Source organism: Sciurus vulgaris (genome assembly GCF_902686455.1).
Source record: "Sciurus vulgaris genome assembly, chromosome: 5".
Lineage (NCBI taxonomy): Eukaryota > Metazoa > Chordata > Mammalia > Rodentia > Sciuridae > Sciurus > Sciurus vulgaris.
The window spans coordinates 171703697-171724046 of NC_136465.1; the positions used below are offsets into that span (position 1 = coordinate 171703697).

Below are 20350 nucleotides of genomic sequence, written 5' to 3' on the forward strand. Positions count from 1 at the left end.
AGAAGAGAACTTGTGATTGTCCTGCTTATGACTATCAAGTGACACACAAGTATTTGGTGAACTGCCACTGCTAAAAGCAGTGCAGTCTGTGAATGTATTGTTCTTCAGTTAACTCCGACACAAATGTGTGTGGTCTGTTACTGGCACGGCTCACTCCTGGCGCCACACACCTGGTGACCATGATAATAGCCAACACAGAGAGCATGCCAGGTGTCAACAAAGCTCTGCACATCTGAGTGACCCACTCCTCCCAAGGACACTATAGGTGGGAACTATTTTTACTTCCCCTTTACACTTGGTGGAACGGAGGTGCAGAGTGACTTGGCCTGGGCGCAGGGTCTGGCTCCAGGGTCCGTGCTCTGAACCATGCTGAACAGGGACCCTGTGTATTCACGTGTGATTTTATTTTGTGTTCATGGCAATGTGCTGTCAGTGCACATGGGAAAGGCCCCCAAGCCAGTGACAACGTCAGCTGTTTGCATAATTCTTCTCTTCTTGCTTACTGTACCTGAGCCCAGGGCCTCCGGTATGCTCCAGCTCCCCCACCCCAGCCCTCCAGCCACTTGAAGAGTTGAGTTGAGTTGTCATGAGAATCAAAGTGTTTGGGCTGCTGTGTGGAGAATGGGAGGGGCCGCAGAGAGGGCAGGAGAGTGCTAAGAGGACACTGAAAGTCAAAGCCAGGCAGCTTCAGCCAAGAGGGCCTCAGTCTGAGAACAGAGAAAATTGCACCTCACCCGTAGGCTGTAGTGAAAAGGCAACGGAATAATGAAATAAGGCCTAATGCAGACATGGAAGTCTCCCTAGTAAATGCCTTTCACTTAAAAAACTATGGATCATTTCAAATATATACAAGAGTAAGAGAACATACCCCATTAGCCAACTGCAACAATTTCAACACAGGCTCAGTCTGATTTCACCTTATACCTCCGTTCTCTTCTTCCCATATTATCTGGATGCAAATCCCATCATATCATTTCCTCTGTAAATATCTCAGTTTATATCTCTAAAAGATAAGAACTATTTTAAACATAATCAGAATACCATTATCACACTTAAAAATTAATATTTTTTAATATCAAATGTCTAGGCAGCACTCAAATATCAAATTGTCTCAGAAATGCCATGTATTTTCAAAAGTTTTTTTTTCCAACCAGGATCTAGATAATGGCCATAAATTGCAATGGACTGATGTTTATTTATTTATTTATTTAGTGGTACTAGGGATTGAACCCAGTGCCCCTGAGCAATATTCTCAGTCCTTTTTATTTTTTAAGACAAGGTCTCCCTAAATTGTTCAGGCTGAACTTGAACTTACAGTCTTCTTACCTCTGGCTCCCAAGTCACTGATATCATAGGGGCAGCTAAGGTTAGAGGGGTGGGTCCCACCATGCCTGATTGTCTTTTAAATATCATTATTATTATTATTATTATTATTATTATTTTACACTGGGGATTGAACCCAGGGCCTCATGCATGCTAAGCAAGCACTCGACACTGAGCAATATCCACAGCCCTTAAATCTCTTTTAATCTATAGATTCTCTATTTTCTCTGGAAACTTATTTGCTAAAAAGAAGGGAATAACCTCCCCTGGAGTTTTCTCTAGCCTGGATTTTACAGTTGTGTGCTTCTGTCCTCCGTACTTCCTGCTGGACCTGGAGTCCAGATCAGATCAGGTCTAATTACTTTATAGGTGGTCCTGAGGTCTGCCATCTGGAGGCATTTAGCAGCTGCTTATCTTTTGGGGATGTTAGCAGCCATTAATGGTCAGCCTAGATCCATTAACCCACTAGCTTACAAAATGGTGATATTTTAATTCTATCATTCTTCCTTAATTTATTAACTGGAATGTCTCTGAAGAGAAACTTCCCCTTGCCTTCTATCTGGTCATCTGGTGACATGGTTTATGTGGCACTAGCATGATAAATGCTCATTCATTCCCTGGATTTACCAGTTTTCAAAATAATGATTTGGTTCCCTAGGGTTCTTCGATGGTGATCGATTAGTTTCTTTAAAGTAACAACATAAACTTTGTGAAAACATGTTTGATGTACTTCAATCTATGGCAATTATTATCATTTATTAGTGTTAGTAGTGCCCAAATGGTCATCATCCAGCAAACGGAACCCTCTTTAAATAGGCTCCTGTATATTTCTGACAGGACTTTGTCAGCAGCTGTCTTGTTGACTGGTATGGGGAGATGTTCCAGGTCACCCCATCATTCTCCTGCCCTGGACTTGGGAACACTTATTTCTGCCAGGATCCTTGGATCCTTTTAGTGTGGATAGTTTCTCAAGACCAGAGGCTGGGTCACTGCAGCTGGTTCAGTCTTTATTTCTAGGTCATTTCAATGGACAGAGTTGGGAAATACGTGTGTGTGCGCGCGCGCGCGTGTGTACTATCACTGAAGTATAACTCATATGTGAGAAAGCCCTTAAGGTACGGGGGATGTATGAGCCCAAGAGCCTTCGTGGTGATGGGACATTTCCCTCACAATCAAGTTTCTGTAGCTCTCTCTGTGATCCCTCCCTCCCCTTTTGAGCCCCATTTCTTTTAAAAAATGTTTGTAGATGTTAATGGACCTTTATTTTATTCATTTATTTACATGCGGTGCTGAGAATGAAACCCAGTGCCTCACATGCTAGGCAAGTGCTCTACCACGAACCAAAACCCCAGCCCCTGGAGTCCCATTTCTTAGACTAGGGTTTTGGTTTTTCCCCACACATTTTTATGGGTGCATTGTAGTTGTACATGATGATGGGATTTATTGTTCCATATTCGAATGTGCACACAGTATAACAATAGAATTTGGTCACCATCTCTCCCCAGCACTTCTCCACTATTTTCCGACCTCCCACCCTATTTCATTTTTATTTTTATCTCTCTGAAAGCATTAATGTAGTTATTGGTGTTCACATCCCTCGCCCTCCTTGGGATCAACAGCACCCTGCGGTCAGAGACTGTGCCTCTCTTCCTCGGCATTATTTGCAAAGCCTAGTGTGGGGAGGGCACAGGACAGACACCTAGCGAAGGCCGCCAAGACCCCTGCAAGCCCCGGTTCCTCCTGGGAGTGGGGAGAGGCGACAGCACCTACCTCAGACTGCTCCAGGAGGGTAGATGGAGTGTCTGCGAAGGGCTCGGGAGCACTCAGCAGCGGGAGTTGTCTCCCCAGGTTACTCTGATTAACACACATTAGTACCCATTATATCACACTATTATTAATACATATGTGATGAATGAAAGCTTCAGTAAATATATGCCTAAAGGGAGGAGTGAACTGCCATTTAAATTCTGACTGGCCCACAGCAGGAGTGAACTTTAATAATATTCTTTATCCAAATGGACTGGGAATGACTGACATGTCCCAAGTTGCAGTACTGTTTCTCCTTTTCACTCCTGTATAGATGGAATCTAGCTGCCTTCACTGGAAATGATTCGCTCCGTTGTCAGGCTTGATTCCCCTGAGCTGCAAGGGGAGAGGCTGAGGAACGAGAGCTCATTTTTCTGCACCGCTTTTGACTTCTTGAAGACTTCTGCCTCTCTGCAGAGGAACATAAAGACAAACAAATGGATTAAAAAGTCAGTGTGATCAAGGTCATGTAAACAACCTAGAAACTGACCACCTAGGGTGAAGTGGGCAAGAAGGCTGTGGAGTCAGCCCATGCACAGGAGGTGAAGTGTGATCAGTACATAAGCAAAAGGCAAAATCAAACAAAGCAAATAAGAAAATAGGCAAATCAAAGTAGGCAGATGACAGCTGGCACGGTGGTGCACTCCTATAATCCCAGTGACTCAGGAGGCTGAGGCAGGAGGATCGCCAGTTCAAAGCCAGCCTTTGCAATTTAGCGAGGCCCTAAGCAACTCAGCGACACTCTGTCTCTAAATAAAATATAGAAAGGGCTGGGCATGTGGCTCCCCTGGGCTCAATTCCTGGTACCAAAAAAAGGAGAGAAAAACAAATAGATAGGCAGACAGACTTAGTTCCAAGGAGAGCTGAAATTTTGCAAGGAAAGAAAAATGACCACAACCTCCGTGGCTCAGCTGACAATAGTTTGATTGTATCATCATGCTGATTAATGAGCCAACCAAATTATAGGGTCAGCCCACTGCGTATCTGAAAAATCAAGAAGTAGCCAGAACTGCGCAGTGCTTAGTTACACTGAGAACGTGAAACTTGCTGTAGCAGGGAAATGGGGAAAGGTGGCCAGCAAGAGGCAGGCTTTTTTGTGATGCACCTTACCGAAGCATTAACTTGGTAATTTAAGAAGCACTTCTATTCTTACTTTGCATCAGGTGCTGTTCTAAGTGATTTATAAATATTTGAGCAATTTCATCCTCATAGCAACCTTACCACATCCATACCACGATCATCCCCATTTTACAAATGAAGAAACAGACTCAGAGAGGTTAGCCGTTGTTCAGGGCCTCACAGCTAGCAGGTCAGGGTGGAGCCGAGATGAAAACCTACACCATGAGCTGGGTGTGGTGCACACCTGTAATCCCAGGGACTTAGGAAGCAGAGGCCTGAGAGCCTCAAGACGGAGGCCAGCCTCAGCCCTGTCTCAGTGCAAAAATACACAGGGATACAGGCGCAACTCAGGGGGGTAGAGCACCCCGGGGCTCCATCCCAGAACCAAAACAGGAAGCAGAACCAAAATAAATCCAGGTGGTTTGATCCCGGAGCTACCTCTCTATTCAATTCTTAGAGGATGAATATGTATTACTTTAATTAAAGTAAAAACAAAAATTTAAAAATTTTTAAATTTTTACACACAAGCCCCAGACTCCCTGAACCGCAGAGAAGACAGACCGGCCTCACAGGTCCCTTCTGCACAAGCAGCTCAACCTATGGAATGTGCCCAACACAGGGCAAAGGTCATTTTCCTTCAGTTTGCCTTCTAGTACTCATCACAAAGAGCAGGTGTGCTTGTCTCACTTCCCACAAAAGGGCTGGGTCACCAGTCCTTAGTGACTGACAGGCGTCTAGAGGGACATTTTTGGACCCATGCTGTGCCCCATCTAAATGCCAAGCCCTGGGAGCCTGGAGGGCTGGTCCCTGTAGATGAGTTTGTGTGTCTTCCGGTGCGTCACCATTCTGAGCCCAGCAGTGGATTGGGAGCAAGCTGTGTCCTGGGAGGAGAGGCCAGCGGTTCCTGGGCCCAGAGAACCACAAAGCCCTGGGTTGGGCTCTCAACCGGAGCACATGCCCAAGGAGTCCTGGAATAAGGGACATAAGAAGTTTTGAAAAGACTACAAAAATGAAAACAACAATATGATCTTCTTATTTCATACAGGTTAGATTTTTCACACCTAATAACCATCCACAGGAAACAAGTCCAAACGAAAAACGTAGAAAATCTGTCCTCAAGTCACAGGGCTAACAGAGGGTGGGGCAGGGAGTAGAAGCCTTCCCCCACCTTTTCCTGTGCGGGAATCAACAGGGAGCCCTTTACCTGCCTGTTTTACCTGGGGCTCAGGCACAGTAGCCACCCTACCACAAAGTGGAGCCATTGAGTTGTTGGGGAAGAAACTGAAACTTTTCCTTGCCTATTTTTATATCATTCTTTTAAATTTCTATCTTTCTATACATCCTGTAGTACACACAGTATATCAGTACAGAAATACATGTATACACTCTTAATAATTAATGTATTATTAGGGACCGAGGGACACCAGAGCAAGAAAGCCTGAGGAGTCCTGATTGAGAGACACAGACCAGGTATCCAGTGAAGGCAGATATTTGTGGGAGAATTCAAAAGTTCCCAAAACATACATATGAACTCCCTTCTGCCTTCAGGACCCTTTTTTGGGGGGTAGGGGGAGTCCCAGGGGTTGAACCTAGGAGCACTGAACCACTGGGCCATATCCCCAGTTTTTAAAATTTTTGGGACTAGGTCTTGCTAAGTTGCTTAGGGCTTTGCTAAATTGCTGAGGCTAGCAATCCTCCTGCCTCGGCCTCCTGAGGGGCTGGGATCATAGGTGTGCACCACCATGCCCAACTAGCTTCAGGACTTTCTTTTTCTTTCTTTTTTTAATTTTGTATTTTATTTTATGTTATTCTTAGTAAGTACACATCAATTTCATTTGGGAACAGGAAAAATGTGTACATTTTAGAGTAATTTTAGTAAAGTAATATGTGGTATTGAAAATTTTTTCATTATCTTTTTTTTGACAGTGATAAATATTAAAAAAATTTTTTTCATGCATGTATATGGGGTAATAATGTCTGTCTCATTCTACTATTATCTTCAGGACTTTCAAAATGCCAGATCTGTCCCAGAGACTCAGGAAGCTGAGATGGGACCATCTTGAGTTCAAAGCCAGCCTCCGCAAGTTAGAGAGGCCTTAAACCACTTAGCAAGACCCTTAGCAAGATCTCAAAAGTTAAAATAATAATAATGAAAAGGCCTGGGAGGTGGCCCAGTGGTTACACCCCCTGGGTTCAATCTCTGGTGCCAAATCTGACCACATGAGTGCCCCCTGCTTACTACCTTTCAGAGGCCCCAGGAAATGAGGTGCTCGTGTAAACCCTCATGGCCAGTTCAGGAGCAGCCCCGGGGCTTCCGGCTCTCCTGGCGGCTCTTCCCACGGGTCCCTGTTCCTGCTGCTGCCTGCTGAGCTGCCAGCCCCCTTCCTCGGCCCCCTCCTTCAGCCTGGCAGACACCTGCCCATCTTTCTAGACTCAGGGCCAGTGACACCGCGCACCGGCCTCCCTCTGTCCCCGCCACCCAACAGCACCTCCAGTCCTCGGCCTTCCGGCTGCGGCCCCTGGGAGCAGGGAGGGGGTCTGGAGGCCTCTTTAGGACCCGTGGCCGTGGTGAGACTTCTCTCACCCTGGGTTTGTGCCTTGTGAGATGCCGGAGACGCTACCCACCTGCTGAGAGGTTCACCCCCCAGGAGTGTCTGAACGGTGCTTGGCCTAAGGCTCAGCACCGGGCAGGCCGCGGATGAGCGAGCTGTTATCACACTTAGTGGTTTCTGTTTGTTTCCGTGGTGTGGAGGTTGAGCCCGGGTTCACGGGGCTCAGCAAGCGCTCCACCAACTGAGCCACGGCCCCAGCCTGTTTCACTGGATGGGATACTGTTGTATGCAATATTTTATGGAAAATAATGAGTGGAAGTGAGTATGTGAATAAACGCAGTGACCCCTGCCCAAAAGCCCCCTTCTTGTTTTCTCTCGGCCTAGGAAAAACTACAATGGAGCCTCCCCCATGGAGGGAAGGGGGCTTTCTATTTCTCAGTCTTTTTTCTCGTGTTCCAACCCACCTGTAAGCAGAAACGCCACGGACACTGTAGGGAATTCCTGCTTCTGGGGGATACAGGTCCTCAGCGCTCAAAAATAGGAGAGGAGAGCCGTTAACCTTCAGCTTCTCTTCTCTTTCCCTCTCCTCATTTTCCCTCCTGTGGGGAAACAAGACATCAACAAAAATGGTTCAGAAATTCAGTGTGATTTCTCCAAGGAATTCACTGGAATCTTGGTAGGTGAGAGAAGTTTGCAGATCCGGAAATGATGGTGGCAAAAGAAAGGAACCGAATCTGATCTGAACAACACCCAACGCCCCCTTGATCTGCTTTGAGGAGTACCAGCCCTGGGCTAGGCCTTGGAGAGACAGGGTCATCCAGGAAGAGGGTCCTGACCTAGAGGACAAACCCAGAAGAGATGGCAAGCAAATCCATGTCTAGAGTGGACCATTTCTCTGGCATGTGATCAGGAAAGCTCAGGGCACATCATGGGCCACCAGCAGGGCAGTCAGAAAACTTCCTGGAGGAGGGGGTGGCTCAGCTGGGCTGTAAGGTCAGGTAAAGAAATGGCTGAAGGGTAGTCAAGTTTGAGGGAAGAGCAATAATATTGGCGAATTAGACTGAGTTGACTTTTCTATGTTTCTGAGACTCTAAAACAGATGGTAGAAAGAAGCATGTTAACTACCAAAAGTGACTCAAGAAAAAAAGGAAATTCTGCACAGAGTTATAAGAAAGAGGATTGAACTGCTAACAAAAACCTTCCAAAAAGAAAAGTCCAGGATCGTAAGGCTTCACTGGTGAATTCTACCAAAGACGAATTAACACCAATCTCCAAGCTTTTCCAAAAAATAGAAGTGAAGTACTTCAGAACCCATTCCGTGAGTCCTGCAAGTTCCAAAAAAACAGAACAAGGAAAATGAAGGGAAGGAAACTATCAAAGAAATAATAAAAGAAACATTCACAGACTTGAAGGACATGACCTTCCAGAATGATAGGGCTCCCCAGATCCCAGTGAAACGTAAGAAGAAAAGTTCATGCCAGGTCACGTCACTGAGAAACCTCGCCATGCTAGGGATAAAGAAGACATCCTAAAAGCTCCCTCTGGGGGTGGGGAGGTGACATACAAAGCCACAGGAATCAGAATGACCAGACTTCTCAATAGCACAAGTAGGAGGCAGGAAGGAAGGTCAAAATTCTGTTGGCGAGTAGACTTGTAGAATTTTATTCCCAGCAAAATACTTACCAGATAGTAATCAAGAAAAAACACATATTGGACATGAGAGACTTGCAACATTTCCCAGATACTTTTTCTTCAGGAGCTACTAGGGATGCTTCAGCAGATAGCTGGAGGGAGTGAGACAGGACAAACAGGTGACCTGGAAACAGCCAGGTCCAAGTGACAAAGGGAAGTGTCAGGTGATGAAGAGAAAGGCCCCAAGAGGTCAGCTGAGCGCTCACCTGCAGTGCAGGCCAGCCTGGAGGAGGAAGTCAGGAACCTGACAGAGACGACAGCCTGACCGACCAAAACAAAGAAGAAATTCGTGGAATATAGGAAACAATTGGGAATATGGAAAATGACCTTGCTTAGTTTTTGACAGCTTTTAGCAATCCAAAAGACATTATCAACAGGCAGTGTCTAAAATGAAAAAGGAAACCATGAAATACACGTGTGGACACATTATTTAGGATAACAGGAAAATTCCAGAAAAACAACCAAGGGAGTAGAAATTATAGGTGGGGAGGGGGCAGGGGAAGGGGTGGGGATGTTGTCGGCCTCTGAGGCTGAACAGTATTGCTTGATTTTTTTTTTTTTTTTATGATTAAAGACTGAATTCTTTATTTGGAATGAAATAGTCTTATCTTACACAGTAGATAATAAAAAGGAATAATGTATACACATTATTAACCATAAATGAAAAGAGAAAACCAGTGCAAAATGCGGCAGACAATACATCTCTAACATATTGCAAAGGCTGATACCAGGACAACACTACTTCAGAAAGGTGCCAGCAAAATGGTGAATGTGTGGAAAAATATTGTGTTTATAGGGTGCAGAAAGTTTCCCAGAATCTGACAGCCCATGCATCTCTGCACCCAGAATACACTTAGAGAATAATTTAACCATGACAATAGGGACTACAGAAAATGCTATATTGTGTATAAACCTGGCCTCTCTAATCACCTCCTTATGTGCCTGGAACATCTTGATGCTGTTCGTGTTTGACTGCCAATATTTCACATATCCTCCGTGGTCTGCTGTCAACATCCACATGTCATTATGTGACCAAGTCATGGCCCTCAATGTCCTATTCCATAAAATGGGGGAGATGCTACGAGATAGCATTTTGAGGAGCTGTAAACAAGACGGTGTGTTGTCTCCATCACCCGTTCTACCCCATGTCACTGACTGCGCTGCCCTCGAGGCCACAGGGACAGCAGGCCTGGCTAGTGATAGCACTGCTTTTGAAACAGTGTTGGTCCCGACAACATGCGCAGGGCCACAACCCATGCAGGGCCTTCAGACCTCAGCAAAGCGTGCCCATGAGGCCAACAGGATGTCTCTCTTCACTGTCGGCCAGGCGTTATAAAGAGGAAGGATTAGGGCTGTCCAGGGCCCTAGTGCCTGATAGAGGCAGCTTTAAAAAGCCAGCACACGGAGGGAAGGAAGGTGGAGAGAGTAGGGGAAGAAGAGTCTGAAGACATCGTGGCACCCTTGGGTGGAATATGCTGTGTAAGCCAGTTGGAGCTGGCTTCCTGGCACTTGCTACCAAAGAACTCTAATCCATATAGTTCACAAGGTACATAGCCAGGCTTGTTAGTACACACCTGTCATCCCAGCAATTCAGGAGGCTGAGGCAGGAGGATCACAAGTTTGAGGCCAGCCTCAACAACTGAACGAGATCCTGTTTTGAAAAAAAAAAAAAAAAAAAAAAAGGCCAGGGTCCTAGAGCACACCTGGATTCCATCCCCAGTGCAGGGAAAAAGGAAAAGAAAACAGTTCATAGAGTAAACAATCCAATGCTTGACAGAGAAAGTGCAAAATCATTTACCATCACTACTAGTACTAAAAAAAAAAAAAAAAAAAAACGCTCCAGTGAATAAAGCAGAAAAGTGAGCAAACTTTTATGTGCTCCTTTCTCACCAAGAATTCTTACACTTTTCCCACAATTTTTGTTTGAACAAACCTTAAGAGAAATGCGTCTTCTTGGACAATGCTCCCACTGAATTTCCTTCGGGGCAGTTCTTCAATGAAGTAGTTGGGTGGCGGCGGGAGGAAGACAGAGTTGGCCTTTTTCTTATCTGCTTCTTTTTTATCGATGTTGTTCACCTCCCTGGGGGAAAATAATAACACCACTTATGGACAAGGAGAAACAGTCAGTGTGGTCTTTGGGCAAATATTCACAAGCTCATTAGTCTGCCAAGAACATTGACTGGAACAGAGTTGAGCACACAGCAATGACTCAGTCACCCATACCCGACTCCAGGTCTGTACAAAGGAATAAGAAGTGTCCCTGTATTCAAGGACCATAAACTCAAAGTACAGAGACAGGAGAGGTATTAGTGATCTGAGAGAAGGTGGAAGTGTGAGTGAGCTTTGAAGGCAAGCTGAATTCAAGTTGGGGCTCTGCCACTTGCTGGGTGACCTTACATAAATTACTTAACCTCTCTATGCTGATGTGCTCAACATGACGATACCAGAACCTAGTGTTACCATAGGTCAAAAGCTTAATGCAGTGTCTGGTACACAGAAAGTGCTCAATAAAGGTTAGCTGTGCTGTCCACAGGAGGTGTGCAGTGGAGGAGTGTTCACATAAGTTCAGAGGCCACTATGGGAATGCTGAGTTGGACAGCACACCAGCTGGCTTGTGTGTGTGTGTGTGTGTGTGTGTGTGTGTGTGTGTGTGTGTGTTACCCGGGACTGAACCCAGGGACTCTTAACCACTGAGTCACACCCCAAGCCCTTTTTTATTTTCTATCTAGAGACAGGGTGCGGCACACCCGTGGTCCCGGCTGCTTGGAACACTGAGGCGAGAGGATCACTTGAGCCCAGGGGTCTGAGGTCAGCCTGGGCTGCGTGGCAGGAACCCGTCTTGGGGTGGGGGGGTGCAGTCATGAACTTCGGTGCCAGTGGATATGAAAAGACTGGTACTAAAAGCTCCCACTGAGCTACGTCCCCAGTCCCATAAAGAAAAATACTTTTTAAAGTCAAGGTCAGGTCTCTGGTTGAGGAGTTTCCATTCCAGCACAAGAGCGCCAAGCATGCCGAGGCTGGCGAGAGAGCTAGCCCGCCCTGCCATGGACGAGGGCTGGACCCGTGGCGCCCCCAGCAGACCCTCTGATACCTCAGGAAGTTGTCCTGCAGTTCATTTAGGTAGCTATCAAAATAATCCCATTCCTTCACGTGAAGCTCGATCAGCTGGCTGAGCTTTTCCTTCCGCATCTTCATGTTTCTCAGGGTCAGACTGGTGACCTCGGCGTATGTCGGGGTGGACTCAGTGCTTCAGTGGTCAAGGAAGACCCATGCTGTTGGACTGTGCTTGCTTCTTGCATTTGTAGTGGGCTGAGCCTAGCACGTGGGGCGGGGCAGCCTGGAGGACAGAGCTGGGAAAGGCCCTGGGTCCTGGACAAGACAGCTGGAATCTGAGCAGACAACTTGTGGCCTTGGACTGCTCTCGAAGGAAGAGGCTCTCCCCTCAAGCACAGTCCCTCTGCCCTGCTGAAGGAGGCGGGTAGGCAGCACTTATTGGGCCATCTGGGATCCTAAATGTGCTCACGCGGTGAACAGGAAGGGCTCAGGCCCTCCTCTCCTTCCGGCCTAGGCCTCGCCCTGCACCCCGTCTGCAAGTTGAGAGTCTCTCTCTGCTCCACGCACCCTCTGGCCCCCACCCAGGCCTCATCCCCAGCCCTCCTCCATCCCTCCTTCTTTATTTTTTGGGCAATGCTGGGGACAGGAGCCAAGTATCCTGCACACTCAGGCACTCTCCCTCGGAGCCACACCCCCAGCCCTCCACCCCTTGATTGGCTGCAATCTCGGCTACACTTGTCACCAGCCTCAGACAAGAAATGCCATCCTCTCTGTCTCTGTTTCCTAATCTGCAAAATAGGGATAGTAATACCTGCTCTAGATGACATTAATAATGATGACGGTTAACTACTCAGGACCAACCATACTGATCAGCAATTCTGGTGTCTGTGTGAAGGCTTCATCTAACACACACCCCTCCCACAAGGCCACCAACAAATTCCTGGCCCTTTTGCTATTTATCCTAAAGATTTGGTTAAGAGCTCAGATCTCAAGAAAACAGGTGTGGCATGTGTTGGGGTGCTGAGTCTTGATAGTTTACCACGGGGATCAGAAATGGGTTCTGTTTGGAATCACATAGGTCTGTTGGTCCAAAGAGACCTGGTCTCTGGAACCAATTCTAAATGGCCTATGTGCCATTTAATCATGACATTATTAGTTTGGTATAACTATTCTTAGTTTAGGAATGAGTAGATTAAGACATTGAGCTTCCTAAACTAAGCTTCTAAAAATAAGGACTATCAGCCCATTCATTCTGGTAAATGGAGAAAAGGAAGATTTTGTGCACAGGAAAGTCAGTTTGCTTGGGGCCTCCCTGCCAGCTCAGGAGGCGGCTCCAGATCTGAAATCAGGATGAAGAGGACCTGAGCCTATGGTTCCTGTTTGTGGCTACCCCTGGACAGCACCGGCTTTGTGCCAGGCTCTGCGCAATAGTCTGGGTACCCCTGGCAGACCCCTGCTTCTTGGAAGAGGCAGTGGGCCTGGAACAATCTGTGCCCCCCCCCCCCATAGCCACAAGGATATGGGATGGCCGTGGTATTTTCTCTCCTCACTATCAACACGTCTTGGCCGCCCTGCCGCAGGGTGAGGTAGTGGTGGAGGAAGTGGACGATCAGGGGGCTCTTCCCGTAGACGTTGAAGAGGTTTGGAACCAGCTCAGGGTTTCTGCAGGCAGGGTGAGACTGAGGGGCAAAGAAAGAGGGAAAGATAAAGCATACGGTCATTTTTACAGCATGTATTAAGAAACGTAAAGGCACTCACATCCTTCCATCCCATAACTCCAGTTTCAGGACACAGCCCAAGGAAACACCTCTAGGGCTGGGGCTGGGGCTCAGTGGTGGAGCGCTGGCCTCACATGTGTGAGGCACTGGGTTTGATGCTCAGTACCGCATAAGAATAAATAAAATAAAGTTATTGTGTCCATCTACAGCTAAAAATATTTTAAAAAAGAAAAACCCTTTAGGCGCTAAGATCTCTGCTGCAGAGACAATCACTAAACACAGCAAATATTTCAGAATAGGCTAAATGTTTAAGGAGAAGATGCTGATATCTCTCCCCAAAGGAATAGCAGAGCACTATTAAAATATTTATAGAACTGGGCTGGGGAGGTAGCTCAGCCGGTCGAGTGCTTGCCACTCAAGCTCAAGGCCCTGAGTTCCATCCCCAGTACTGCAAAAAAAAAATTATGGAACTGGACTATAGGTTAGGGGCAGAGCACCCGCCTGGCACATGAGGCCCTGGGTTCCATGCCCAGCACTAGAAAAGAAAAGCTTCTGAAGAGTTGATAACCTAAAGGATTTCAGGTATAACAGTAAAATTTTAAAAATCGAGATGCAAAATAGGATGGATCATATTATACATTATAAATATAATTATATTAAATAAATTGGTAAAAAGAAAGGATGGATAAGAGACTGGAAAGATATTTTCCAAAATGTTAACAATTCATTTAGCAAATATTTACTGACCGACTACCGTGTTTGCACTACATTTTAGGCATTGGGGATTCCACAGAGAACAAGACAATTCTAGATAAAGTAAGAGCTAAGCCAACAAATGAAAGGATAACTTGTAAGTAAGAATAAGCAGGTAGTCAAATGGGTGAAGATCTGAGGCTGGAGAGGCCCAATTTCCAGGGGGTGGTCAGGGAAGGCTGCCTGAGGGTCAGATCCTAGCAGGCTGGAATGAGATGAGGAGAGGGTCTAGGGGAGGATCCCTGGGACATTGGAGGCAGAGGACCCTGAGGCAGACATGAGCCACGTGCAGCCATGTGGCCCAAGAGGAGCACTGAATTAAGAACAGAGGATGCGGATGCAGAGGAGCGGGGTCTGTGGAGTTAGGGTTTTCTTTGTTTTATTTTCCCCTATGTGTGATGGAAGCCACTGCAAGATTCTGAGGATCGCAAGTTCAAAGGCAGCCTCAGCAACTGCGAGGTGCTAAGTAACTCAGTGAGACCTGTCTCTAAATAAAAAATCCAAAATAGGGCTGGGGATGTGGCTCAGTGGCCAAGTGCCCCTGAGTTGAATCCCCAGTCCCCGGTCCCCCAAAAAGGAAATGGATTTGAATACACATTTCTCCAAAAAAGATATACAAGTGGCTGGTAAGTGCATGACAGGGTGCTCTATATCAACAGCCACTAGGGAAGTAAAAGTCAGTGAGATCTCCCTTCACTCTCCTTTACTCTCGCCAAGATGGCTGCTCTCAAAGAAATGAATAAGCATGCAGAACCCAGCATGGCTGCGCCTGGTGGGACTGCAGAAAACAGATGCAGCTCAAAAAGTTAGACACAGAGTGATTGCAGGACCCAGCAACTCCCCTTCCAGGTGCACGACAGAGAGGACAGAACACATGTCCACACAAAAACTCCTCTGTGAATGTTCACAGAGGCGGCAATGTCCAGAAGAGCCACGGAGTGGAAATAACCAGATGGCCATCAAATGGTGAATGAATGATCAAAAGGAGGCGTGTTCGTGCCGTGAAATAGTTCAGCCATAAGAAGAAAAGCAGTGCCTACCTACTACAACACAGACGAACCAAAGGGTAAGACGCCAGTCATGAGAGGCCACCATTATATGATTTCATTTCTATGAAATGTCCGGAATAGGCAAATCCACAAGACCAAAAGTGAATTGGTGGCTTCTGGAGTTGGGGAGAGGACTAGGGAATAATTGCTAAGACGTGTGTGCGATTTCTTTTTTGGGTGATAAAATGTTCTGAAATTAGTGGTGATGATCGCACAATTGTGTCAGTGAACCACTGTTTGGGTGTGGCTTAATGGTGGAGCGCTTGCCTGGCATGTGTGAGGCCCTGGGTTTGATCCCTAGCAGTGCAGAAATTCATTCATTCATTCGTTAAAATGCTGGACTTTATGACAAAAAAGTCTTGGCTCCACCATTTCTTAGCTATTTCATTTTGGGCAAAGTATTTACTTTTTCTGAGTTTTAGTTTCTTCATCTATAAAATGGAGACAATATTAGGGTTATGTGAGGATTAAATGAATTTAGACACTTATGTAATGTGATTAGAAGAATATCTGGTATATAGTAAACACTCAATAACTCTTATCTATTATATGTTAAGTGGAAAAAGCAAAATAGCAACTAAGATATTCAAGTTTTTATATCTTAAAAAATGTTTACATTTCTTGACATACAAGTCTAAGTTCTATCACTTATTTGCATTGTGATCTTGGCCACATTAGTAACTCTCCCTCAGCATCCCTTTTCACACTGACAAATTGCAGTAGTAACTATCCCGGAAGATTGTCACAATAAAATAAAATACACTGTGCTTATAAGACTTAGCCTAGTGCCTGCCGTGTGATAAGTGTTCATTAAATATTAATCGTCATCACTCCCTCAGTAAGTCTCATAAGAACACCATGATCTTTCTGAGTCCCTTTTTGTAAAGCAGGAAAAGTGCTCTCTTTCCACTACACACAGGTTCCTGAGTTTCCAGCAGGTAGTTTGAATTCCTAGGAAATCCAAACAAAATGCTCCGTCAATGTAGAAATCGCCCTTAGGTTTCCTGAATGCCGCACCTGAATTAAAATCAGAACGACCCAGTTCTTACCCTGACATGATCATAGGGCCTGACATGGTCTAGCCAATCTCTGATTCCCTTTTAAATCACCTCTGCTGTTACATCTCCAGTCACGTGCTCACCTCTTTAGAAAGCAGACTTGCATTTTGTCTTGCTTCTGATATCCTCTTGACAAGTGGTGTGGCTTTCCTCAAGACCAGGGTCTGACGATGATGTTCTGTCAATGTGATGCAAAAGAATGATCACTGAAGCTTGCCAGTTATGATGAGAAAAAGCACACAGTAGGTCTCAGCTTCCCCATAAAGAGGAAATGCCTGGGTGACATGGATCATTAATGAGACACTCATGGATGCAGCTGTGGTGAATCCGTTTTATTTAACTTGCTTTTTCAGTCAGATATACACTTGCAAGTCATGTGTTTATCCATTTACTCATCTAATAGCTGTTCATTCTTTCATCCATCCATCTAACAAGTATTTACTGAATATCTACTATGTACCAGGCACTTTCTAGGTGCTAGAAATAGACTATCTTCAAGGACCTCCCAGTTTAGTGGGATGCAGGGGAAGACATGTAAATAATCGATGTAACACTAACTCAGGTGTCATGATAGAACTCTCTACAGGATACTGTATGGTTATAGAATAAAGAAGGAGAGGCCTAAAGTCTAAAAATGCTAGGCAGGGGACTGGGGATGTAGCTCAGTGGCAGAGCACTTGCCCAGCATGCACAGGCTCTGGGTTCAATCTCCAGTACTGGAAGAAAAATGGGAAAAAATGTTAAACAGCAACAGGAAGAGAGGGAAGGAGAAGGGGGAGGGGGAGGGGAAGGAAGGCGGGAAGGAAGGAAGAAACTCAGTAACCCCCAAAGAAGTTAAACTCAAAGAAACTCATGCCTGTACACATCATGATCAATCTGCTAAAAGACCATGCAGGGTCTTGAGGGCAGCAGAGAAAAGGACGTTAACCAAAAGGGGGACAACAGCTGATGTGACTGGATTTCTCATCAGAAACCTCAGAGTCTGGAAGGCTGTGGGCCAACAATCTTTGTGGGGCAGGTAGGGAATGAGCTCAGGACCTCACTCAGCCAAGCACACTCTACCACTAAGCAACACCCCCAGCCAGGACCAGCAACTTTAAGTGAGAAGGGAAAAGAACTGCCAACCCCTAATTCCCCATCCAGAAAAAATCTTCAAGAACCAAGGTGGAATGAAGACTTTCTCAGATGGAAGAAAACTAAGGGACTCACTGTAAGCAGGCCTATTTTAAATGAAATACTAACAGAAGTTTTATTTTCCCGTGCGAGGAAAACGATAGTGGAGGGAAACCTGGGTCTTCAGGAACGAAAAGCAACAGAAAATGGAATCACTGGCCACATGAAATAAATATGATTTACTATTTTCCTAAGTGCTTTAAAACGTGCAGGATAGGGCTGGGGAGATAGCTGCGTTGGTAGAGCGCTTGCCTCGCAAGCACAAGGCCCTGGGTTCCATCCCCAGCACCGCAGTTCCTCAAAATGTCAAACACGTGACGCAGCAATTCTACTCCTACATAAAAGAAATGGGAACAGACGTCCACACAAAAACTTGCACAGGAATGTTTCCAGCAGTGTTATTCATTACAGCCATGTTACGGAGTCCGAGGCCAGGGGCCGGAATCCGGGAGTCCCCAGTGAACCTGGCGCAGTAGTAAATTAGGGAAGGGATTTATTCAGTGCAGCCTACTTGGGAGGAGCCTGGGGACAGAGTGCTCAGCCCTGCCCTTGAGGAGCAAACAAGGGCCTGGGAGTTACACAGGAGAACAGAGGGGGCAGGGCAAGAAGAACTCGGGGTCAAGCAGTCTTGGTCCACCTGTGCTCTGGTCCTGGGGCGCCCGGAGGCTCCATACTGATCATAGGAAGTGGCTGCTACCTGGGTGCAGTTTTGACTCTTGTCATCAGAACTGTTCCTGGAATCCAAAGTTAACCCAGGAAAGAACAAGCAAGAGAAAGAACAAGTTGGGAAGGCAGGAGAAGGTAGTCGGGCCTTCAAGTTTAGGGCACTGGCAGTGTCACAGCCGGCAGCTGACAATCTGTTGATCATGATGTACCTACGGACCTTGCAGATACCCTAGTTACTCTTCTCTTGGTGTCTTTAGCCTCGAAGGCGGAGGATGACTAGTCTTAGATTCTCCTTGAATGACTAACATGTCTAGGGCAGAGTGAGCAGGAATCTGACCCAAAGTTTGAGGCAGCAAAGAACAGATGTAAAATGAAGGCAGAGGTGCCAAGCGCTGGTTCTGCTTTAGAACCCCTAGGGCATCTGCAGGTCCAAGACAAGAGTACGTGTTTTTAGCCGAAGCCACTAAGGCCCTGTACAGCCACAAAGAGGAAACAAGTAGAACTGAGTGAAAACAAAAAGACAACTTGTCAAACATTTGTGGGGCTGGGGGTGTGGCTCAGGGTGGGGTCCTTGCCTACCATGCACAGGGCCCTGGGCTTGATCCCCAGCACATTAAAAATAAAACCACCACACCAACAATATTTAGCCAGGCACAGTGGTGCTCGCCTGTAATTCCAGCTACTCAGGAGGCTAAGGCAGGAGGATAGAAAATTCCACGCCAACCTGGGCAACATAGCAAGACCCTGTCTCAAAATTAAAAATAAGAACAGCTGGGCATGTAGCTCCATGGCAGAGTATCCCTGGGGCGACCCTCAGTACTGCAAAGCAAACAAATAATAACAAAGCCCCTGAGGGCTGCAGCAGAAGCCAGGTTTCGAGGGAACCCGCAGCACTGAATGCTCATGTCAGAGAAGGCCTCGTTTCCATGCCGTCCCAAATACTGTGCCATTTCTCCTGGCAGCTCCCCCTCCACCATGGTCTTCATGACTTGGATGCATCTGCAAAGTCCCAGATGGAACCCGGGTCATGCCTTTTGATAATCTCAAGCTCTCTTCATTTTTAACAGCTTTATTGAAATATCATTAAGACGCTAACATCTCTGAGCCTCCATTTTTCCCTCAAGAAAAAGACAGTTTCCGTTTTTTAGAATCATGGTGGTGTTTGTGCTCCTGTCCTGACCGCGTTTTCCTGTTCTGTGTGGTATCTCTCCTGCCATCAGAGGCCGCATGCTGAACCAACTCCTCTAACTCTCAGCTGCCAGGTCGATATTTCCCCTGCCCCAAATCAACCCAGGACCAGGTGCTAGACACCCAGGACGGTCTCTGCCCCCGAGTCTCCTGGAAGTAGTGCCTGTAGCCCACCCTAAGCTGAAACCCCCCTGACTGCTGTGGCCCCACCTTCTCCTGGCTCCTTTCTGCTTCCTGACCGCCCTGTTGCCCCCAGCGGTCCTGGGTGGTATGCCTCTCATTTTGCTTTTCTTTCAATGGCATTGAGCTCTCTGATTTCACTCAGTCACCTGGATGACCTAAGACACAGGTGCAATGGGTTCTGTCTGGATAAATGCGGGGCTCTGGTGGGGGCAGGGGCAGTAACCACGCCTTGGGCTCATTTTCTTCCAGCGCTAACAGCTCTCTGCCCCACAGACCCCAGCACGGGGCCTACAAAAGAGAAACTTAATCAGTGCTCACAGAACCAAAAAGATAACCACGTCCTCTCATGAACTTTGTTTGGTGCTAGAGCCCCAAGGGGAAAGCAAATTATGTCCAAAAGAACCCGAGAAACCAGGGTTTGGGAGGTAATAACCAAGACAAAAGCCAACGTTTCTCTTTGCGGAAGTCAACGTACCTTTCATAGCATTCTGGGTTTGCAAGTTTTCTTCTAAATTCGCCTTGGCTGCGGAGACTCTCTCACTGGTTGAAGGTAGACTAGAAGACTCCAAGGGAAAAAGAAAAAGAACAATAACGATATTAGGAGAATTGGTAGCAAGAGGAATAATGCACCTTCTTTAGATATCCCTCATCTTTCTCAGCAGGGAACACAGGAGGAGACTACTCAGGGCAGTTGGACATCCAGGAGCATGGCAGAGAGAAAAGGCCTAGTGGAGAATGGATGGGCCGGGATGGGCAGAGTGGACTTCCAGGTCCAGCTCTGTCACTCAGCAGCTGGTGATCCTGGGCCAGTGGCTGAGCCTCTCTGTGGTGTGGTTTCCGTGGGATTCAGCCAGCTAACTCAGACAAAGTGCTCGCTGGCTGGTGGAGGTGCTCCCAGGGCACTGTCCCATGGTCTATCAGTCACTCGACATACCCCCTTCCCTAGCTCTTCTTTGAGCCACTGCTAATGTGCCTAGCATGGGCAGTCACTGACACGGAGCCCTGCCTGGAGGTGC

At 46.6% G+C, this 20350-nt stretch overlaps 1 protein-coding gene across 1 annotated transcript in view; it reads right to left on the reverse strand.

Annotated features, from left to right (window-relative positions):
• Positions 1-2570: 2570 nt before the first annotated feature.
• The window catches only part of FAM227A (family with sequence similarity 227 member A), a 63293-nt gene continuing 45513 nt past the window's right edge, over positions 2571-20350 (reverse strand). Inside the window, exons 12-18 of the mRNA XM_079140780.1 lie at positions 19810-19897; positions 16208-16302; positions 13064-13225; positions 11584-11732; positions 10426-10572; positions 7265-7399; positions 2571-3540 (exon numbers count right to left, since the gene is read on the reverse strand). Of these exons, the coding sequence (XP_078996906.1) occupies positions 3411-3540; positions 7265-7399; positions 10426-10572; positions 11584-11732; positions 13064-13225; positions 16208-16302; positions 19810-19897 (906 nt within the window). The 3' untranslated portion in view covers positions 2571-3410. The remainder of the gene's footprint in view (positions 3541-7264; positions 7400-10425; positions 10573-11583; positions 11733-13063; positions 13226-16207; positions 16303-19809; positions 19898-20350) is intronic.